Source organism: Oculina patagonica, chromosome 14 (assembly GCF_052425735.1).
Source record: "Oculina patagonica isolate OP01 chromosome 14, crgOcupat, whole genome shotgun sequence".
NCBI classification, from domain to species: Eukaryota; Metazoa; Cnidaria; class Anthozoa; order Scleractinia; family Oculinidae; genus Oculina; species Oculina patagonica.
The window spans coordinates 4652553-4670956 of NC_135771.1; the positions used below are offsets into that span (position 1 = coordinate 4652553).

The 18404-nt window shown below is 40.4% G+C and overlaps 1 protein-coding gene across 1 annotated transcript in view; it reads right to left on the minus strand.

Moving 5' to 3' along the window:
- LOC144638385 (uncharacterized) overlaps positions 1-18404 on the minus strand; it is a 177126-nt gene that overhangs the window by 154309 nt on the left and 4413 nt on the right. The window contains 18 exon segments of the mRNA XM_078497600.1: positions 504-645; positions 1218-1540; positions 2140-2281; positions 3716-4041; positions 4827-4965; positions 5495-5799; positions 6442-6583; positions 7658-7983; positions 8777-8918; positions 9749-10071; positions 10849-10990; positions 11455-11783; positions 12119-12266; positions 12538-12860; positions 13640-13781; positions 14055-14198; positions 15216-15397; positions 15919-16060. Coding sequence (XP_078353726.1) covers positions 504-645; positions 1218-1540; positions 2140-2281; positions 3716-4041; positions 4827-4965; positions 5495-5799; positions 6442-6583; positions 7658-7983; positions 8777-8918; positions 9749-10071; positions 10849-10990; positions 11455-11783; positions 12119-12266; positions 12538-12860; positions 13640-13781; positions 14055-14198; positions 15216-15397; positions 15919-16060 — 3862 coding nt within the window.

Here is an 18404-nt window from a genome sequence, read left to right on the forward strand (position 1 = left end):
GACATTACATAAGAAATAAAAACTTGCAAATTGTGCCGGGTTATAAGGATGTGTTATCCTTATAACTCGGATGAGAGAGTACTAGAAGGCTATGGGCGGATTTAGCGGGAGACCGAGAGGGCACCCCCTCCCTTTTTTCCTTAGCTTACTCTACAAGATGACATAATTTTAATTGTGTGCGTTATGTCCGTGGTTAAGAGCCGCCATCTTGGATCCCCTTTTTTCCTTTTTAAATAAAAATAAAAATTTAATAAAAAAAAATGAATTTGTTGTAAAACAAATGAAACCAAGAAAAATGTTAAAATGGTTTTTGGGTTTTTTTTTTTTGTTTTTTTTTTTTTTTTTTTTTTTTTTTTTTTTTGGGGGGGGGGGGGGCCCCCCGTCCGAGGGTTAAAAGATGTTGTTGTGGGTATGGGGCAAAGCTGCTGCCTCGCCGAATTTCTTGTTACCCCCCCCCCCTCTGAATTTCTAGAACGGGCATATTAACAAGAAACAGAACTCACCCAGTCTGCAGCCATACAACTCCACTCTCATGGCAATATAACTGTACCAAGACTTGGGATGAATACGAACGTAACGTGTTTTCAATGAAGGCCTGAACTTGTGAAAGACAACGAGATGTCTTTCCATGTTGCCTTGGAAGACCTAACAGAAATAAAAGAACGAAAAAGGGCTCACATGCATATATGTTTATAATGCGAAGAAATTGCTTTCTACTCGTAAATTTTCAACCTAATATTTAATTAAAATATTGAAACGCTTTTAAGCTCTTAAAAGAGCCCCTACCATGGTTTATTAGTTTATAACCCATTCTTCGTATGGCAATTAGAAAGCTGTTTTTCTCGTCTACTAATAACGTAGTATTAAAGCAAAATAAGTAAACTTAAAATTGTTTGGTTTAGACGGAAGACATCCTCTGTTAATTTTGTTTGTCTAGAAAAAAATAACCCCGAAAATATTCCCGCAGATCACCTCATGACCTTCGTCGAGTTCAAAGTTGATCCGTTCCATTTTTGACAATTTCCGAAGATGAAGCGAAGCTTTCCAAAACTTGTCAAAGGTGGCCCGAAAACGTCCTAAGATTTCCAAAAATCATGTTTTTTTTCTGAATACTTTTTTTGTTCCACGTGTTTACCTATACTACAGTAGTCTCACTGGAAAATTATCTTTCACAAAGCTAGCAACCCTTGTTTTTGTTGAGTTTTCAATACCTTTACCTTGACTCTCTTTCCGTATCTGTATGGAAAGAACCTCACTCCATTGTTACTGTAAGACACGGTGTAAGACTTCACCCACTGATTGGCATCATACCGACCCTGGGTGGCGATTCTCTTCACTCGTGACGTGATTCCCAAGTCGATCTGAAGCCACTGATGCGTGTTGCGGTACTTAGCAATCCAGCCTCCTCTGGTGGCACCATAGTTCCGTGCCTGCAGTCTGGCGCTCCAGGGACCGTAGTAGTGGTTGTACATGGAGGAAGCGGTGACCATTCCTTTGGTAATCCGGCCGTCTTGCATTCCCAAAGGAACATCGCATGAATCTGTGTGTACAATGGAGCAATGTCTACAGTGTTATTGGCCTCTCAAAGTAGTAATCCTATACATGTATGTCTTTAGTCGTGTGAAAATTCCTGTTTTGGTGATATTGTAATGCAAGCAACTTTCGGACAATTTGATGCAACTTCGTGCGACGTTTTTAATAGGCGGATAATTCTAAAATGTTAATTGGATCATTTGGGGCGAAATTTCCTACGAAGTCGTCCGCGTTAACCAAAAAGTGACCTTTCACGCTGCCACACGTATATAGCAGTAATACTAGTAATATATTAGCACACGACCTCAAAAGCATTGGGCTTAAAATCTGATGATGATGATGATAATGATGATGATGATGATGATGTCACGCCCGCGCGATTTTTTGCTGATTTTCCATGGTCTACACTCTAATAGACCTTAAGGATTACCCCATAAAATTTGGGACCTTTACAGTGAAACTACTTGCCTGTGGCTCGTGGTTCCACTTAACTTGAGGTTTGAACATTTTAGATGTCATTTCTTAAGTTTACGAGAGTCTAGAGACTGGGATGTGGTCAGTTTGTTTAATTGAGCTACCACGCATGACAAGGAAAACTGTCCTTACCTGCTCGACATCCGTAAATCTCGATTCTCATAGATATATGGCTTCTCCACCCCCTCGGGTGCAGTCGGACATAACGCGCCAAGATGGGTGGATTGATGGCGTTTGTAACAATACTGTTTTGGTCACGGTTTCCTTGAAAGTACTGAAAAGATGAATTTATAGAGTGTTTTCATGGCAGCCATGTTGGAATATTTGCATAAAAATGATTTTTTTTCCCAAAGGAAAATCGTTCAATTGTCTCACTCCTCCAAAATGACCGCCATAGGCTGAATAACAGATATTGATTTTGCCCCTAGAGCATCCTATAATATATATTTTTTCTTTTATTATGGTAATTGCAGAATTATCACAATAAAAGAATAAATCAATTCAATAAATATCATAGAATGCCCTGGGGGCAAAATCAATATGGTCGCTGTATCTGTAACACGGCCTATCATGTGAAAACACTTTATAGTTAACAGTTGGCATAATTCTATTCAGTTTTGCCGGTATAGCATTTGAGAATATAACTATTTATTATGGTCGTCTGTAAAAAGGTTCACAGGCTTTCCCTTTCTCTTGTTTTCTATATTGCCGTTGGATATATAACGCCAAAGCATGCAAGTGTCCACCACGCCGGTAAAAATCACAGTCACTCGACCATTGAACTCAGGGTGCTATTTCTTTTTAAAGAAACAACATGGTATAAGAAATCTCTTATGGACTTCATTTTTGAATGTAAAGTGGCGGTCTTCTTTTTAGGAAAACAGATTACCAAAGTATTAAAAAGAACAGAGGTAATAATTAACCAGAAAGAAATGAGCATAGAGGTGAGATGTAGCAATTAGCTTTAAAATCTTCATGCTACATTGACATAACATAGCTTGGGTAATCAGACAGTTATGTGAACTTTTGTGCTTCACTAGTAAGCCATTGTCACTCTTTGTCCCTCCCCTCCCATACCCAGGAGGGGAGGGGGAAAGAAACTTCCTTTGTTACACGACTCAAAAATGTGGCATAGAGGTGCACAGTAGCTATCGAATGGTTGGTAAGAGCATAGTGAATAGCATGACAAAGTCCTTTGTTTAGTTCGCATGTTTTGTCTTGACCATGCACAAAACAAAATAGCTAATTGCATTTTGTTTGTTCCTTTGAAGTTTGCCAGACATCGAAACAACAAACAGTGATAACAGTGACGAGCCTGGCAAATGTAAGGCTTGCAAATTATACTAAATAAAGTAACTCCAATGATTCTGAAATGATTTTCCACTTTTTCGTTGTTAAATGTCAACCGTGACAAATTTTTCGCTTGTTATTCCACGCTGCCAAAACATTCTCAGTGACGTGAAACATCAAGTAAGAAATCTGGCTAAAAACGCAAAAAAAAAAACATCTCAGCGGCGTGAAACATCAGACGCAAACAACCGCCACTATTCGCATTTCACACGCATGCAGTCAATGATATTTAAATCTTCCTGAGAAAAACAAATCTTTGGGTGACGTCTTTCTTAGCAACGGCTTGATTGACACAAACTTGTACCGTTTGCCGGCACCGCTATGCCGTCAAACAAAAGTGCCGACACTCTACCCATACCTTATCCTGGCTATTGAACCTGTAGATCTGCCAATGAGTTCCATCCAAGCTGGAAGACAGCAGATACCGCGTCACCCACTGGGCAGCGTCTTGCCGTCCTTGGGTGTCCACTTTCGTGATTCTCATTGGTCGAGAGAAGTCAAACTTGATCCACTGGTTGTGATTGTTGTGTCTTGCGCACCAGGCTCCCACGTATTTTCCGTGCCTTACTCGACCCAGTCTCCCAAGCCAAGCAGCGTGATATCTATTGTATTCAGAAGATGCAGTAATCTTGGAATTTCTGAGCCTTCCATTTCGTACGCCCAGTGGTTTGCTGCATGTAGACACTGAAATAAGGAATTGTGAAATATGCATGAAGTTATAATTGCTTTGATCTCTTTATATAAGACATAAGAGTACAGGAATCAGGTTATACAGTTCCGTAACTGAATTTCTAGCTACAAATTTAAATGCAGATTGTGACGTTTATGGAGTGAACAGAAGTACTGAGAAAATATCGGAAGGCAAAAAAGCTTCTGGCCTAGCGAGGGGGCCATATTGAGGGAATATCGCTTGAGGCCTTTCTCGAACAGACCTCGCTTTACTCGGTCCGTGTTCGCCCAGTACGATGCCGAGCTGGTGATAGTTTATTAGAAGTACATAGGAAGGTTCGCTTTGTCGCGCTGGTGCCTGAGTTTTGCCAGCTAGCTGGGCATCAACTTATATGTAGGCATTTCAGGAAAATCCGGTCCCAACTATTTATCAACCACAGTGCAGTGTGAGGTATTTTGACAAGCTCTAGCCATATAATAAGAAGAAGCAACATATTGTCATAGGCTAAAAAGTAAACTATCCGAAACTTGAAACTTTGAGAAAGAAAAGGACTTCAACTCTGGAGGACGGAATTATGTCGTACCTATCTACATAATGATAAAAATTCGAAACCCTACGCAGCGTAAATGAAGAAGGCAGCATTGCCGAAACGTCGGGAATATTTTTTTTACTACAGCGTATTATTTATATTTTTTTTTTTTATATCTCTCTATATAATCTGACCCATCTTCACCCACTTACTAATGAACGGAAAAATAATGGTCATTACAAAGATCTGAGGATAAAAACTCGAACATACCATAGCAGCCATAGACCTCTGCTCTCAAAGACATCCAACTGTACCACCTTCTTGGATGGATGCGGACATATACAGCGCTGAACGGTTTGACAAAATCGTGGTATACGATCGTGTGCCTGTTGCTGTTTCCACTGAAAACCTGTTTGAGAAATAAAATGCTGCATTGTAACGCAACTTTAATAGGAATTTATTTGGGAAACTGCAACCAATGTCGAATTAACGGAAACAAAACGGAAGCTTTATTGATAATAAAATCTCACAATACGGCTCACAAAAAAATGCAGCATAACTCGTTAAGATAAACAGCGATACAAAACATTAAAATGTCTAATAAGTTATTTGAAGTCAAGTTCTCTGTTTCCCGAAAAAAAAATCAATACGAAAAATTAACTTGCTGAGAATCCCTACTAGCGGTTGTTAACCAGTTGCCTATTTGGACAGTGGCCGAGGAGTTGAACTCGGGACTACCAAGACTAAATCCAGTTAGCGAGCCACGGAACTCCAGATTTCAAATTCAGCAGCCTGAACCACTCGGCAACGTCGCGTAACCATAAAGTTTTTAAAAATCCTTTTCTATATAGTGAGTGCCCTTATTAGGATGGTCACCCGACTGGTGCTATCCAAAACTCAGATACTGTGTAAAGCAAAGATCTGAGATCACCCATTACCTTAGTTCCTCTTCCTTCACGATAGTAACGGAAGTTGGTCGAATCTGGGCTGTAAGATACAATATACCGCGTCACCCACTGATTGGCATCCTGTCTGCCTTGAGTAGCAATTCCTGTTGCCTTGACAACGCTCACAAAGCTCACTTGGAACCACTGATTGTGATTTTTGGTTCTTGCGCTCCATGACCAGCGGTGATTCAAGCGGCCGTGCCATGGCGCCAGATAGTGATTGTAATACGTGGATGCCGAAAAATGGCCGTTTGTGACGCGCTTGTCTTCGAGACCAAGTGGCAGCGAGCAGCGTCCTGCGACAAAAAAAAAATGATAGGCGAGGGGTAAGTGTATTCTAATGCTACCTAATCTTCTATAGTCTAGCATCTTCAATTCTTTGTACGCATTGCAGACTTACGGTTTTTGATTTAAATCTACAAAAAGTACAGTATTTGAGACACTTGACGATTCTTAACTGCTTCTTTTTTTCAAATTAATGGTCTAGCAGGATATCTGATACATCATGTATGCAGCTGCTGGGTTCGCGCAGGTTTCAGATAGAAGAATGCAACATTATTTGGGGAGGAAGGGAGATTCAATTTGTCCAAGGAATCTGAAAATAGCATTTGAAATTGAAGTGTTTCAAAACCTTTTCATCTGCTGTAGCATCTATAGCCCTCTGCACACATAACGTGCCAAAGTTGCCTAACTAACTTGTGGAATATGCCTAAATAACAGATATTAAAGGCCAACAGTTTAGGTATTAAAGATTTTATTTTTTTTTAAAAAAATCTGCCAATTAAAGACTAAGCAAAACTCTCAATATGTGCTAAAATTACTAATAAATGTAAAATCTGAAAATGTGCGAGTAACAGACTAAGACCAGTATCGATCTTAGAAGTTAGAACTTTGATTTTCATTTAAAGAATCTTTCAGATAAGGATAATGGCACAGACCTGCAGAACATCCATAGAACTCCACTCTCATAGAGATGTGTCGATACCAGCCCCAAGGATGAACACGGATGTACCGAGCCTTGATTTGCGGGAACAAGCGTTGCTGGACCACACTGTTTTGGTCTCTGTTTCCTGTGAGGTACTGTGAGGAGAAAGGATGGATACCAAATCAGACCCTGCTTCTAACGAAAAATAGCTACAAAAAGATGTGCAAAATTCAGTCGTGAGTTGAATTTTCAGGTACGGTTTTGCTGCTTTTAGGGTGCAAGTACGACTTTACGGGATTTTTACCGGGCACTAAAAACGTTGCCGCGTCGTTTGTATTATGTTCAAAAATCGCTTACATTTGAAGGAGCCGTTTTACTCCAAGACAACCGGATGCAAGAGTGAACAAAACTGAAATTAGGTCGTGAAGTATGATCGTCCGGGTGAGAGTAGTTCTGAGAAGAACTGTTGTTGGTGACTGACGTTTCGACAACCTGAGCGGAAGTCATCTTCAGGGTCAAGTGAAAAGTTGTTGTCAGTCGATGATGTTGAAATTGTCGAACACAATCTCCATTTTTGAATTTTCCCAGGAGAATACAGTAGTTGCAATAAACATTTTTGAGACAACCTTGTTTTATTACAGTTGATTTTAGGCAATTGCACGTATTGCAGACCTATTTTTGCAGGGCTGATGAAGATTTTGAGTCAAAACAGTTAAATCATTATTGACTTCCTACGAAAAGCTTCAAAATGAACGTAAGAACTAAAAGGATATTTATTTCACGCAGGAAATAAATGTTTTTATGTAGCTTGTGACGCAATAGTTCCAATATTCCGGTGAGGGATTACATCATTGCTTCTTACATGAAAGTGAGCAACCTAGCTAGGGATTAGTTCGACCTTTGTTGAAGCATTATTACAACATGGCGTATTCCATTTTCCCTCCCTCCGCTCCCTGTCTTATATCTTACCGAACGTGAGGCGGGTTCTCCTCACCTTTGTTGGGATATTTCCTTGTTTGTTTTTCTAATGTCATCTTTAAATGGTTGTTTTGAAATAAAACGGCCACGCCTGTGGCCAAAATATCCCAATATTGGGAATGTCTGTTTTTGTCCCAGCAAACAGAGCTCAGCCAAAGCAGCACAAATGCCTTACCAATAAGTATGTTTTCATTAATTTAGAAGGAGCAAGATACATAAATGTTATATCATCATGGATCAAACAGACTCACTCTTCGATTGCTGTTCATTTTAAACTCGGCAAAATGTGCTCCATCCTGACTGTAGCTAAGATAATACTGAGTCACCCACTGACGGGCGTCTTGTCGTCCTTGAGTGGCGATCTTCACCACTCGCATGGCGCGGCCAAAATCAACCTGAAGCCACTGGTAACGAGTGTTATGACGCGAGGACCAGGCTCCTGTGCGCGCTCCTCGCCTCCACCAGTGAAGTCTGGCGTTTGATGGACCGTGATTTCTGTCCCAGCTTGAAGATGCTGATAATTGTCTTCCTTTCAAGCGGCCGTTTTGCATTCCCAGAGCCTGGTTACAACGTTTTCCTGAAGTGAGGGGGAAAAGTCAGTTAGTCAGACAGTCAGTTAGTAAGGGAAAAGAAGTGTATACGGCAAATGGTCAAATACCGTAAAATTCCGGTTATAAGCCCCCCGCTTATAACCCCCCCGGTTATGGGCCCCTCCTCCTGGAAAAAAAAAAATATTTCTTATTATACCCCCCCCCCCCCCCCCCCCCCCCCCCCCCCCCCCGGCGTCTTTTTGTTTTTTTTTTTTTTTTTTTTTTTTTTTTTAAAAAAATTATTTTTTTCTTCTCTCTTTTCTTTTTTTTTTTTTTTTTTTTTTTTTTTTTTTTTCCTCTCTCCCCTCCCCCTCCTCTCCTCCCCCCCCACCCCCCCCCCCCCCCCCCCCTTTTTTTTTCTCCCTATCTACATATTGTACTCAGACAGGACCCTCCATTCCAAAATAGAGATAGTGGTCTCTTTTACCTAACCACCGACTCCCTACCCCCACCTTAAAGATAGTGTCTTTGTGTTATAGCCTCCACGCTTTCAGGTGTAGAAACTATGAAAAACTAATATTCAAACCTCATTTGTGCCATTTTACTAGCAATGCAAGCCTCGTGGGCACAAAATATTTAAGTCTCATCTCAAATTTACAGGCCGATAGGTTTTGTCCATTAACCTTAACAGAAAGGTGGTGCTTGGCCCCCACCCCACCCTTACACAAAGTGGGTACACCTGGAGTAGTGTACACTAATTGATGTAGCGTCTTAATGCGTGGTTAAACGTTTAGCCTTCTAGCCCTTCAATTTCATAAGGAAAATCAATGGTTCACTTACCATAAATACATCCATAGAATTCAACTCTCATGCCTATCCACGAGTACCAGGAGACGGGGTAAACTCTGAAGTATCTTCCATAGAGCGGCCGAACAAATTTGTGCTTTACAGTGATGTATCTGTCGTAATTTCCTTGGAAAATCTACAAGCAATAATCGTACATAGCCATAACTATGATGTTATGTTCTATTTAGATCAATTCCTTCAGCTCAATGGTTCCAATTTGCGTTTGCTTTGGTTTTGCATTACTACGCTTTGTGATTGATTTAAAAAACTCGCGCCACTTTATCAGCCAATTAGAAGTAAAACCAAAACCAATCGTGACTCACTCAAACATGTTTTCCCGTGCTTTATGCCGGCTACATGTATTTGCTTCGAGTTCTGACAGGAACACTGAATTTTTTACGTCCTCTGCGATAAGCCAAAGTGATTACTAATCTTGGGTTTAAGGGCGAATCGCACTAGGGACAAATTTTGTAACAAATGGTAGATTTCATCATTAATGGTTTTTAGAACACAAGTGTTGTTTTCGGCTATTTTCCACTTTTTAGGAAAAAAAAGAATTTTTTTGGGTTTTAAAAATAAAATTTTGGAAGGGCAATTAAGAAAAAATAAAAAAAAAAAACTAACTTCGGTTTTGGTTTTACGATACTCAATTGAAAACTACTCTAGAACACTCTAATTGCTACAGCTTTCTGTTGTAAATAAAGGGTTAAGGCATGACTGACGTATATTTTGGACCCGTTGCTAGGGAAATTCATGGTTTATGTAACTTATGGCGTTTTCCATCGGGAAAACCTGTTTTGCCAATAGTTTTGGTTTTATCACCCGTTTAAACAAAGAGCGCGCGAGGGGGTGGGAAAACCCCACCCAATTTAACTATTGAATGGTAATTAAAAAAGTTGACGGAACCAAACAAGCAACAAAGGATATTTTCCAACAATAATATATCCATCTGTACGTTAAACTTACTCTTGTCTTCCTACCCTCGCGGTAAGGAATCAATCGGTTTTTATTTTTTCCATACTTGATGTAATATCTCTTCACCCAGTAGTTAGCATTATGCATTCCCTGCGTGGCTACACGTGTTGCTTTCGTCAAGGCTTGGAAGTCTATCTGTAACCACCGGATCCTGTCATTCCTTCTAGGAGACCACCCCCCTCCGAGGCGGCCGTGCCGCCTTCTGTTGAGTCTGGCGTTCCACGGCGCATCGTAGATGTTGTTGTAGGAGGACGCTGTCATGACCGCGTTTGGAACGCGGCCGTCTTCGAGACCGATTGGCATGTCACAACGATCTAAAAATATTGATATCAAAACAATATTATAATTAAAAACATTTTCCCAATCCCAGAATGAACAAAATGATTGGACTTTCTTTTTGAAAGAGAAATAACAACTTCACGATACGGAAATGATATTTTGAGTGACATAGATAATGCAGCATCACTGTCTAAAACGAATGGAAATCCTTCTTCTATCGAGACTTCTGAGGCCCGCTCAGCTGTTTTTAGAGCAAATTAAAAAATTCATAAAATAAATGTCCGCTGTTTCGAAGAAAGAGATCTAGAGAAGTATCTCCATAGAACTTTTATAAAACATTAGCTGTTGAAATTGAAATCCAAAATTTTTGCCCTACTTTTACAAATGTAATGTTGCTCTAACTTCGTCTTCTTTGAGGATAATTAATCAGGCTGAAAGTTAAAGACCCATTTGATATACACTATAGAAGCTTCATAGAGCGATTTTCACTTGAGAGTGGAAAGAAATTCGCATTTGCTTTGGTTTTGCATTACTTAGCCTAGTAATTGGATTAAAAATCTCGCGCCACCTTCACGACCAATCAGAAGTAAAACCAAAACCAATCGTGACTCGCTAACGCACGTTTTCCCGCGCTTTGTGCCGGATACACGTTTTTGCCTTGAGTTGTGACTGGTTCACTGGATTGTCTGTGTCCTTTGTGATTGGCCAGAGCAATAACCTTGGTTTTGGTTTTAACAACACCTGATAGAAAATCGCTCTATTCGTATTGTTAGTTCTAACAATGTTGGTGAAATGTTAGGAAACCCACTTACTCCATGGACATCCGTATAGTTCCAGTCTCATGGAAATCCAGGATCGCCAGCCTCTCGGTTGGATTCGAACGTATCGAGCGAACAGAGCTGGTCTGAAAGCGTGTGTGCGGACTGAATATCTGTCATAGTTGCCTTGGAATTGCTGAAAAATATACAAATAAATCAATTTTCAGGTTTTGGACAGCCTGCTACGACAACTGCTCAGTTGCTTTGCTGGCTTTGTTAATGCAAAGATCGCTTGAAAAATTGTGCTCCAACTTATTAATAATTCATCAAGATAAAACAAAGAAAATCATAACCGTAGTTTTTGTTTCGATTGAGAAGATATATCAAACACTCGAGACAGTGTTTTATCGGTTATCCAAAAACCTCGAACTTTCGTCAAAAAAAAACTCCGCTGCGCGTCGTATTTTCAACTCTCTCCTCGGTATTTGGATATCCTGATGAAACACTGTCGACGGTGTTTCATCCTATGCTCAAACACCTCAAGTTTCTTCAAAAATACTCCTCTGCGCGTCATATTAATGTTTTCGACTCTCTTTTTGTAGTCTGGAAATGCGATGACACACTGTCTCTCGTATTGGTACATTAAGTGAAGTGACAAACCTTAACATTGTTCCACCAGTGTTTTACAGTAGCAAAGTACATTCCATCCGAACTGTAGTGAACATAGTACGCAGTCACCCATTGGTTGGCATCTTGCCTTCCTTGGGTATTAATCCCAGTGACCTTCATTGTCCGGCCAAGGTCAACTTGTAACCACTGATTGTGGTTGTTATGTTTGGCTGCCCACGATCCGACGTAGCGGCCATGTTTGGCGCGGTGAAGCCTGGCTAGCCATGGGGCGTGGAAATGATTGTGAGACGAGGAGGCAGTGATAGCACGGTTTTTGATTCGTCCATTTTGCAAGCCAACGGGATTGACGCAGAAACGCGCTGTTGATGAAATGAAACAACAAAGCAATTAACATATAAGGGACCATTGACATGGTGGGCTTATAAACGGAGGGGCTTTTAAGCGGGAAAAAACGCTTCGAAAGGAGCCACGGCAGTGTTGAAAGAAATACGTTTTTAACTGACATCCAAGCGGGGCGCTTATAACCGGATGTCCTTTTTTGTTTCCAGGTAGATAGGCCTATAACAGGGGGGCTTATAACCGGAGTTTTATATTTTAATTGTTTTCAAGCCCCAAAACAGTAAATTGATTAAATCGTTCCCATTTTGCATCAAAATTACAGAATGAATTACTGAATTTCAAGCACTTCACTTACCTCCTCCATAATAACAGCCATAAATCTCCACTCTCATAGCATTGTTGCCATGGCAAGTCTTTGGATGAAAACGAATATACTTGGCACGGATCGGAGGAGCAAGGTCATGGGACACAATTGCATACCGATCAAAGTTTCCTGTAAACACCTTAAAAAGTCAAGAGAGGAATTTCTGTTAGTAAATAAAGCCGCGCCATTGTTTTTTGTTGTTGTATTTGTTGACAGTGTCGAGAGAGATAGAGGATATAACATGGGTGCGGAGAGATATGAAATTTATCTTCGAGTGTACAACTCGATTTTTGTCCAACTAAAATTAATATTACTCGATTTCCTGATGGATTCCGTCTTAACTTAAAACAATTTATTTTGAAATGTAAGTAGCAAGCAAAAACTGAAATGGCTTCAGATTCACCACCAACCTTGTTCCTTCCATATTCAAGATACGGTCTAAACCTTTTTCCATCTAAGCCATACGAGACACTGTAACTTGTCACCCATTGGCTGACATCGTGCCGACCCTGTGTAGCCACGCCTGTAATTTTGGCCGGGCGACCCAGTTCCACCTGTAGCCACTGGTTTCTCGCTCTGTGTTTCGTTACCCAGGCTCCAGCTCGGCCATGTCCGGACGGCTGGTTAATTCGCGCGCGCTCTGGGCCGTGGTTGTAGTTCCAGATCCCAGAAGCTTGCAGTGAGCTACTCGGGATACGGTAATCTTCCATACCAAGCGGCATCTTGCAGTGATCTTAAAACGAAAGAAATATGAAAGTTTTGAATGTGCTTTTTTATTCCCATGCCAATGATCAGGTCGTGTAAATTTGTACAAATTTATAAAACCAGTTCTTATGAACTTCTGATAAAACGTAATTTTTTTAAGCCTAGAAACCCCTACTATGTGCTGTCAATCCGGGTACAAAACATTAACTTTATTGAAATAGATAGCGTGATAGCTTGACTGCTCTCATAGGCCTCACTGAAATGATTAGTGTTACTGGAAACGTTTAGCGTTACTGTGATCATCTGATAAGCATTACCAGATAGAAAGACGGAGGAATCGCTATCTTTACTTTAGTGGGGTTGAGCATTAAGAGAACGAGTCGTACATTTTAGCCGTTAGTAAGGGTCCAACTTAAGGGAAGGTCAAATTAAACCGTGGACAAAAATAATGTTTTGGGAGCGTCCACGATTAAAACCTCTTTTCTTCGTCGATGTTTTCCTTAGACTAGCGAGTAATCACCTGACTCGTATTCAGGGCTCCTAGCTGCTCATTGTCATCGGCTTCTGCATCTTACGATTTACTCATAAGAAAATACTGCGGATAAGTCAAGAGCAATCCCTATTTTTATTCCCCGAGAGAAGGCGAAGAGTGCAAACTGGATAGTCGAGCGAGAAAATGGCTGCATGAGAGCTAGCGACAAAGTGCGCGCCTCGTGCCAATTTTAGCCGCGCGGCCCTGAAAAGTAGGGAAAATTTTTATTCGAAGTTTTCAATTTTCTTTAGTGACTGTGTAATATAATCACAAACCTGTAAAGCATCCATAGAATTCTGCTCGCATGGAGATGTGTCTGTACCAGTGCCAGGGCATGATACGGATGAACCTTGCTTTGATATGTGGTACTAGCCCGTATGATTTCACAGTATTCTGATCTCGGTTTCCAGGGAAATACTGTTTACAAACAAACAACAAAAAACAAATTACAAGCTGAGTCAGCCGCCAAAGGCGTAGCTAACAGTGTGTTTCTGATAAAAGAAATCAAGTTTTTTCTGTTTCCACTAAAATCCTCTGCCAAATTGTATTCAATTGTTATCGCAGCTACGCTGATTTATGTATCTTCTTTGTTGAAAAAAAAATTATTTCACATGATTGTTCAATATTCATTCCCTTCTTTCTCCTACCTTATTATGAGGAAAAAGAGTTTATCTTGCTGTAAATACATACCTTTCGTGTGTGCCGATGCTTGTAATCAACGAAGTGAAGTCCATCCAGCGCGTATCTCAAATAGTATTGTGTGACCCATTGCCTGTAGTCCTGCCTTCCCTGTGTAGCGACTCTTACGATAATAGCCGCCTTAGAAAAGTCAACCTGTTGAGAAATTCAAGTCAAACAAGTGCGCTCAGTTTTAGTAAATAATCGATAAAAACGGTCATCCATTTACTATAGCTCTAAGAATGTAGAAGTCATAACAAATATCAGACCATAGAGATTCCAGCGCGTGTTACGATTGGTAAGGTCCAGTTAGGTATATAGCTCTCCTCTTTGCAAAATATTCTATTTGTGGTATTTACTTGACGCAATTGCCATCATAGAGCAGTTTTCAAGTGAGTGTCGTAAAAACAAAACCAAAGTAATTACTCTGGCCAATCACAAAGGACACAGACAATCCAGTGAACCAATCAAAACTCGAAGCAAATACATGTAGTTGGCAGAAAGCGCGGGAAAACGTGCGCGAGCGAGTCACGATTGGTTTTGGTTTTAGTTCTGATTGGCTGAGAAAGTGGCGCGAGATTTTTAAGCCAATCACTAAGCGTAGCAATGCAAAACTAAAGCAAACGCAATTAACTTTCGACACTCAAGTGAAAACCGCTCTATTGAGCTATACTTTACTAACTTCTTGTAAGGTACACCAACATGGCTGCCATGCCCCTTGTCATTTAAGTCCGTCCCACAGGACTCAGTGAAAAGCACCTAATGTCTTCTTAGTCCCTTCTTCACAAATTCATAGCGTTTTTTTCTGCAGTTCTACAAATAACCTGCTCATGAATGAATCGATGGGCCAAGAAGACCAAGAGTCGAAAATGGACACTCCTGGTTATTAAACTCTAATCAAAACAGCTATTTATTATTTGGTTAACGTTCTCATCCACTTTACGGAGGGCCCTGAAGGGGTAAAATTGGAGTGGGATTTGCCTATTTTTCCACTGAGAAAATGGGATTTAGGCCACTGGGACAAGGAATCACAAACAAGAATGGGAATGGGACTGAGATTTGGACTAAAAAAAGGCCGGGAAATGGGATAATTTGGGGCAAAATTTGGGCTGTGAAATGGGATCCCCCCTCCCCTTCAGGAACCTCTTTACTGTAAGTTTTTCCCATATTTACTTGAAGCCACTGGTGTCTGTTGTTAGTTTTTGCACTCCAAGCTCCTCTGTAGGACCCATGTCTAGAATGATGTAATCTGGCACGAAAAGCAGCATGGAACCGATCATGACTAGATGACGCAGTAATTTTGTTATTTCTAATACGTCCACTCTGCATTCCCATTGGCTGGTTACACAAAGGACCTGAAACGGATAAATGGTGTTAAGCACGGGAACGTTCTTGACATAATAAGTGTATGCTATGGGCATGTTCCTCCCTTCCCTTTATCATGATAGAACGAAGCTCTGGTATCAGCTGAGCAGGACTCAGCCTCCACACCACAATATATAAATTTGGGCTACTATGAAATGACTAAAAATGCACATTTAACCTATGAAAATTTTGGAAAACACGAAAATGGCATTGTACTTTCTTGTAGTTGAACTACAGTCAACTCTTTCTAAAACGGACACCGTCGGGACCGGCTCCAACTGTCCGTCTTATGGGGAGATTAGTTACAGTGAAATGACTTAAAAACGGCAGGGACGGGACCAACACCAAATGTCGGTCTTAAAGCGGTGTCCTTTAAGAGAGAGTTCACTGTACACAAAAATTTGGCTTAAAAGCAAGAGGGGTGGGTTTGAGGATAATATTAGCAAGATCATGTTGCAAAAAGACACGAGAAAGACCATTCTCAAGATCAGTAAAAACGTTTTAAACTTACCGTGCCTGCAGCCATACAGTTCCATTCTCATTGATATGTAACTGTGCCAGGATTTTGGATAAAGTCTCACAAGCCGAGCCTTGAACGGTTTTATAAAGCGATGTGTGACAACATGGTACCTGTCACTGTTGCCGCTAAAAAGCTAGAAAAATAACAAGTATTTAACACAATGTTCGACGAGTATACTGATTGACTAAATTAGTGCTGGTTTACGAATACTAAATTAAGGGGTGGACCATTTGATTTTTGATGGGGGGGTTGCAGGATTTTTAGGCTGCTAGATATTTTTTTTTATTCTTCCAGCCCTGCAGGATTTTTTTTTTAATCTTCAGGTTCTTGCACGATATTTTTTTTAATGGAAATTTGGAACACAAATTTTGAAGTTAACTTGACCGTCACCAGCCACTCATAATTGACATAATTCACCCTATTGAAAACCACTTAACACGCAATGCCTTTTAAAGTTTACATCTTTTTTCAAAGCAGTAAAAAGTTTCATTTTTATTCAATGTACAAAGAAATGCATCTCCACTAGCCTGGGGCTAGTGGATTTTACTGTCAGGCTAGTGGATGTTATGCATCACTTACCCACTGGGCAAGCGAACGTTTTTTCCTGCTAATTACGTAACGCTACTCAGAAAAGCCTCCAGACTTGCGTGTAATGGTTTCGACTTCTTGGGAATCCAGGATTCTAACAAGGGGGTTAAAAAAAATATGGGCCATCGAATGCGGACCCTTCTAGGGGGGTACGGGGTCATGCTCCCCCGGGAAATTTTGAAATTGAAGTCCTCGGAAATGCGGTTTCCAGCTTTTTGAGGGATGATTGTGGACGGTTTAATACCTTAACAAATTTTCTTTTTCTTTTAATACGTTTAAGACTTTACAGTACAAGATCAACTGACTCTTAGAAAATGAAACTGAAATCACTGTAATATATTTGTCTTCGCCATTTCTATAATGTGAAAAATGTGTTAACATTCCTCAAAAATTCTTGGTTTTCACGTGACGTCATCAAAACTCTAAATCCAGAATCGCGAGCCCCCTGACTTTTTATCCTTCACTAGCTATTAGACGTCCTTAATATATATCTTATTGAAGGTTTTCAGCTCGATAGCATCCACCGTCTTTGAGAAATAACATTTTGAATTTCGGAGTTTTGCTCCACACGACACCAGAATGGCCGCCTGAAGGCTGTCACGTATGCTTAAAAAGAATGCCTCATCCTGTTATTTTTAACGATCTGAACAGTTGAGGCTTTACAAGAAGTGTTTATATGAATGTTTACGTGTTCACGAAGGTGAACTGACCGCGCTTTATAGCAGAAGTGAATGCCAGATGTTTTCATTGATTTCCGGCGGCCATCTTGGTGCCCCTCCACATGGGATCCAACATGGCGTTTCCATACTGTGCTCTCTAAATTTGTGTTAAACATTATGACGGATAACTCGAGTACGGAATACCGTACAGACCTGAGACTTGGATACGTAGACTATCTTGTTATTTTCTACAACCTGTAAAATTCTTAATTTGTTTAACTCAATAGCTTTGGATTTATTTTTTGCAGCGCGTGACAGTATCGTTACTTGCGCGACAGTGAAAACCAGCAATTGGATCAACGAGTAACATTCTATGAGGTTGTTGTTCGGCAAATTTCTGAACTATAGTATCGTAATCGACAGGCTTTTCGTAATGGATACTCATTAAAGCCAGGCCCGAGAGTCTTGGTTGTCATCGTCATTCGAAGGTGGCCCTTGACTAGTTTTAGAGTGCTGTTTGAGCACTCGTTGTCTGCTGATGTCACTGGAATTGTACATGCAATTCGCAACAACAGGTGGATGTTCGGAAAGATGTTTTGAATCTGAATGCATGAATATTTTTTAATCATAATGTCCTTCTGGATCAGAGGGTTTACTTTAATAGGAAATCTAATTGGTAAATAACGCGTCACGCGCTTGCAAAATACCAAATCACGCATTAAAATATGCGATGCCCAGTGTGACTCACAGCTACTTCAGGGGCCGTCATGCGTCACGCAAAAATCCTTTGCCCTGATTACGGCTGCTCGATATTTTTTTCCTTCTTAACAATTCTGCATGATATTTTTTTTAAACCAGAAGCACATGCTCGATATTTTTTTTGGGATTTGCACAACCCCCCCATCAAAAATCTAATGGTCCACCCCTAATTCCAACAGTACAGAGCCAGCATGTAAGTTTTGACTACAAGAGTTAGGGCTGAAAACAGTTTTGCACCCTTAGTAATTCTCAAAGGAACCACCTTTTAAAAAAATTCTCCTGTTTCAATTAGAAACTTAGCAAAATATTTTGCGCCTTTACCATCGTTTCGTGTATCGAAATTAAACGCTCATAAACAAAAGAAAATATTGGGTATAAAAAAGCGTGCACGTGTCAGAGTGTAGCGCTCACGATTTGGTTTGGAACTAATGTCACGTAACAGGCTTTTATCTCAGCTTTACTGAAAGCCTT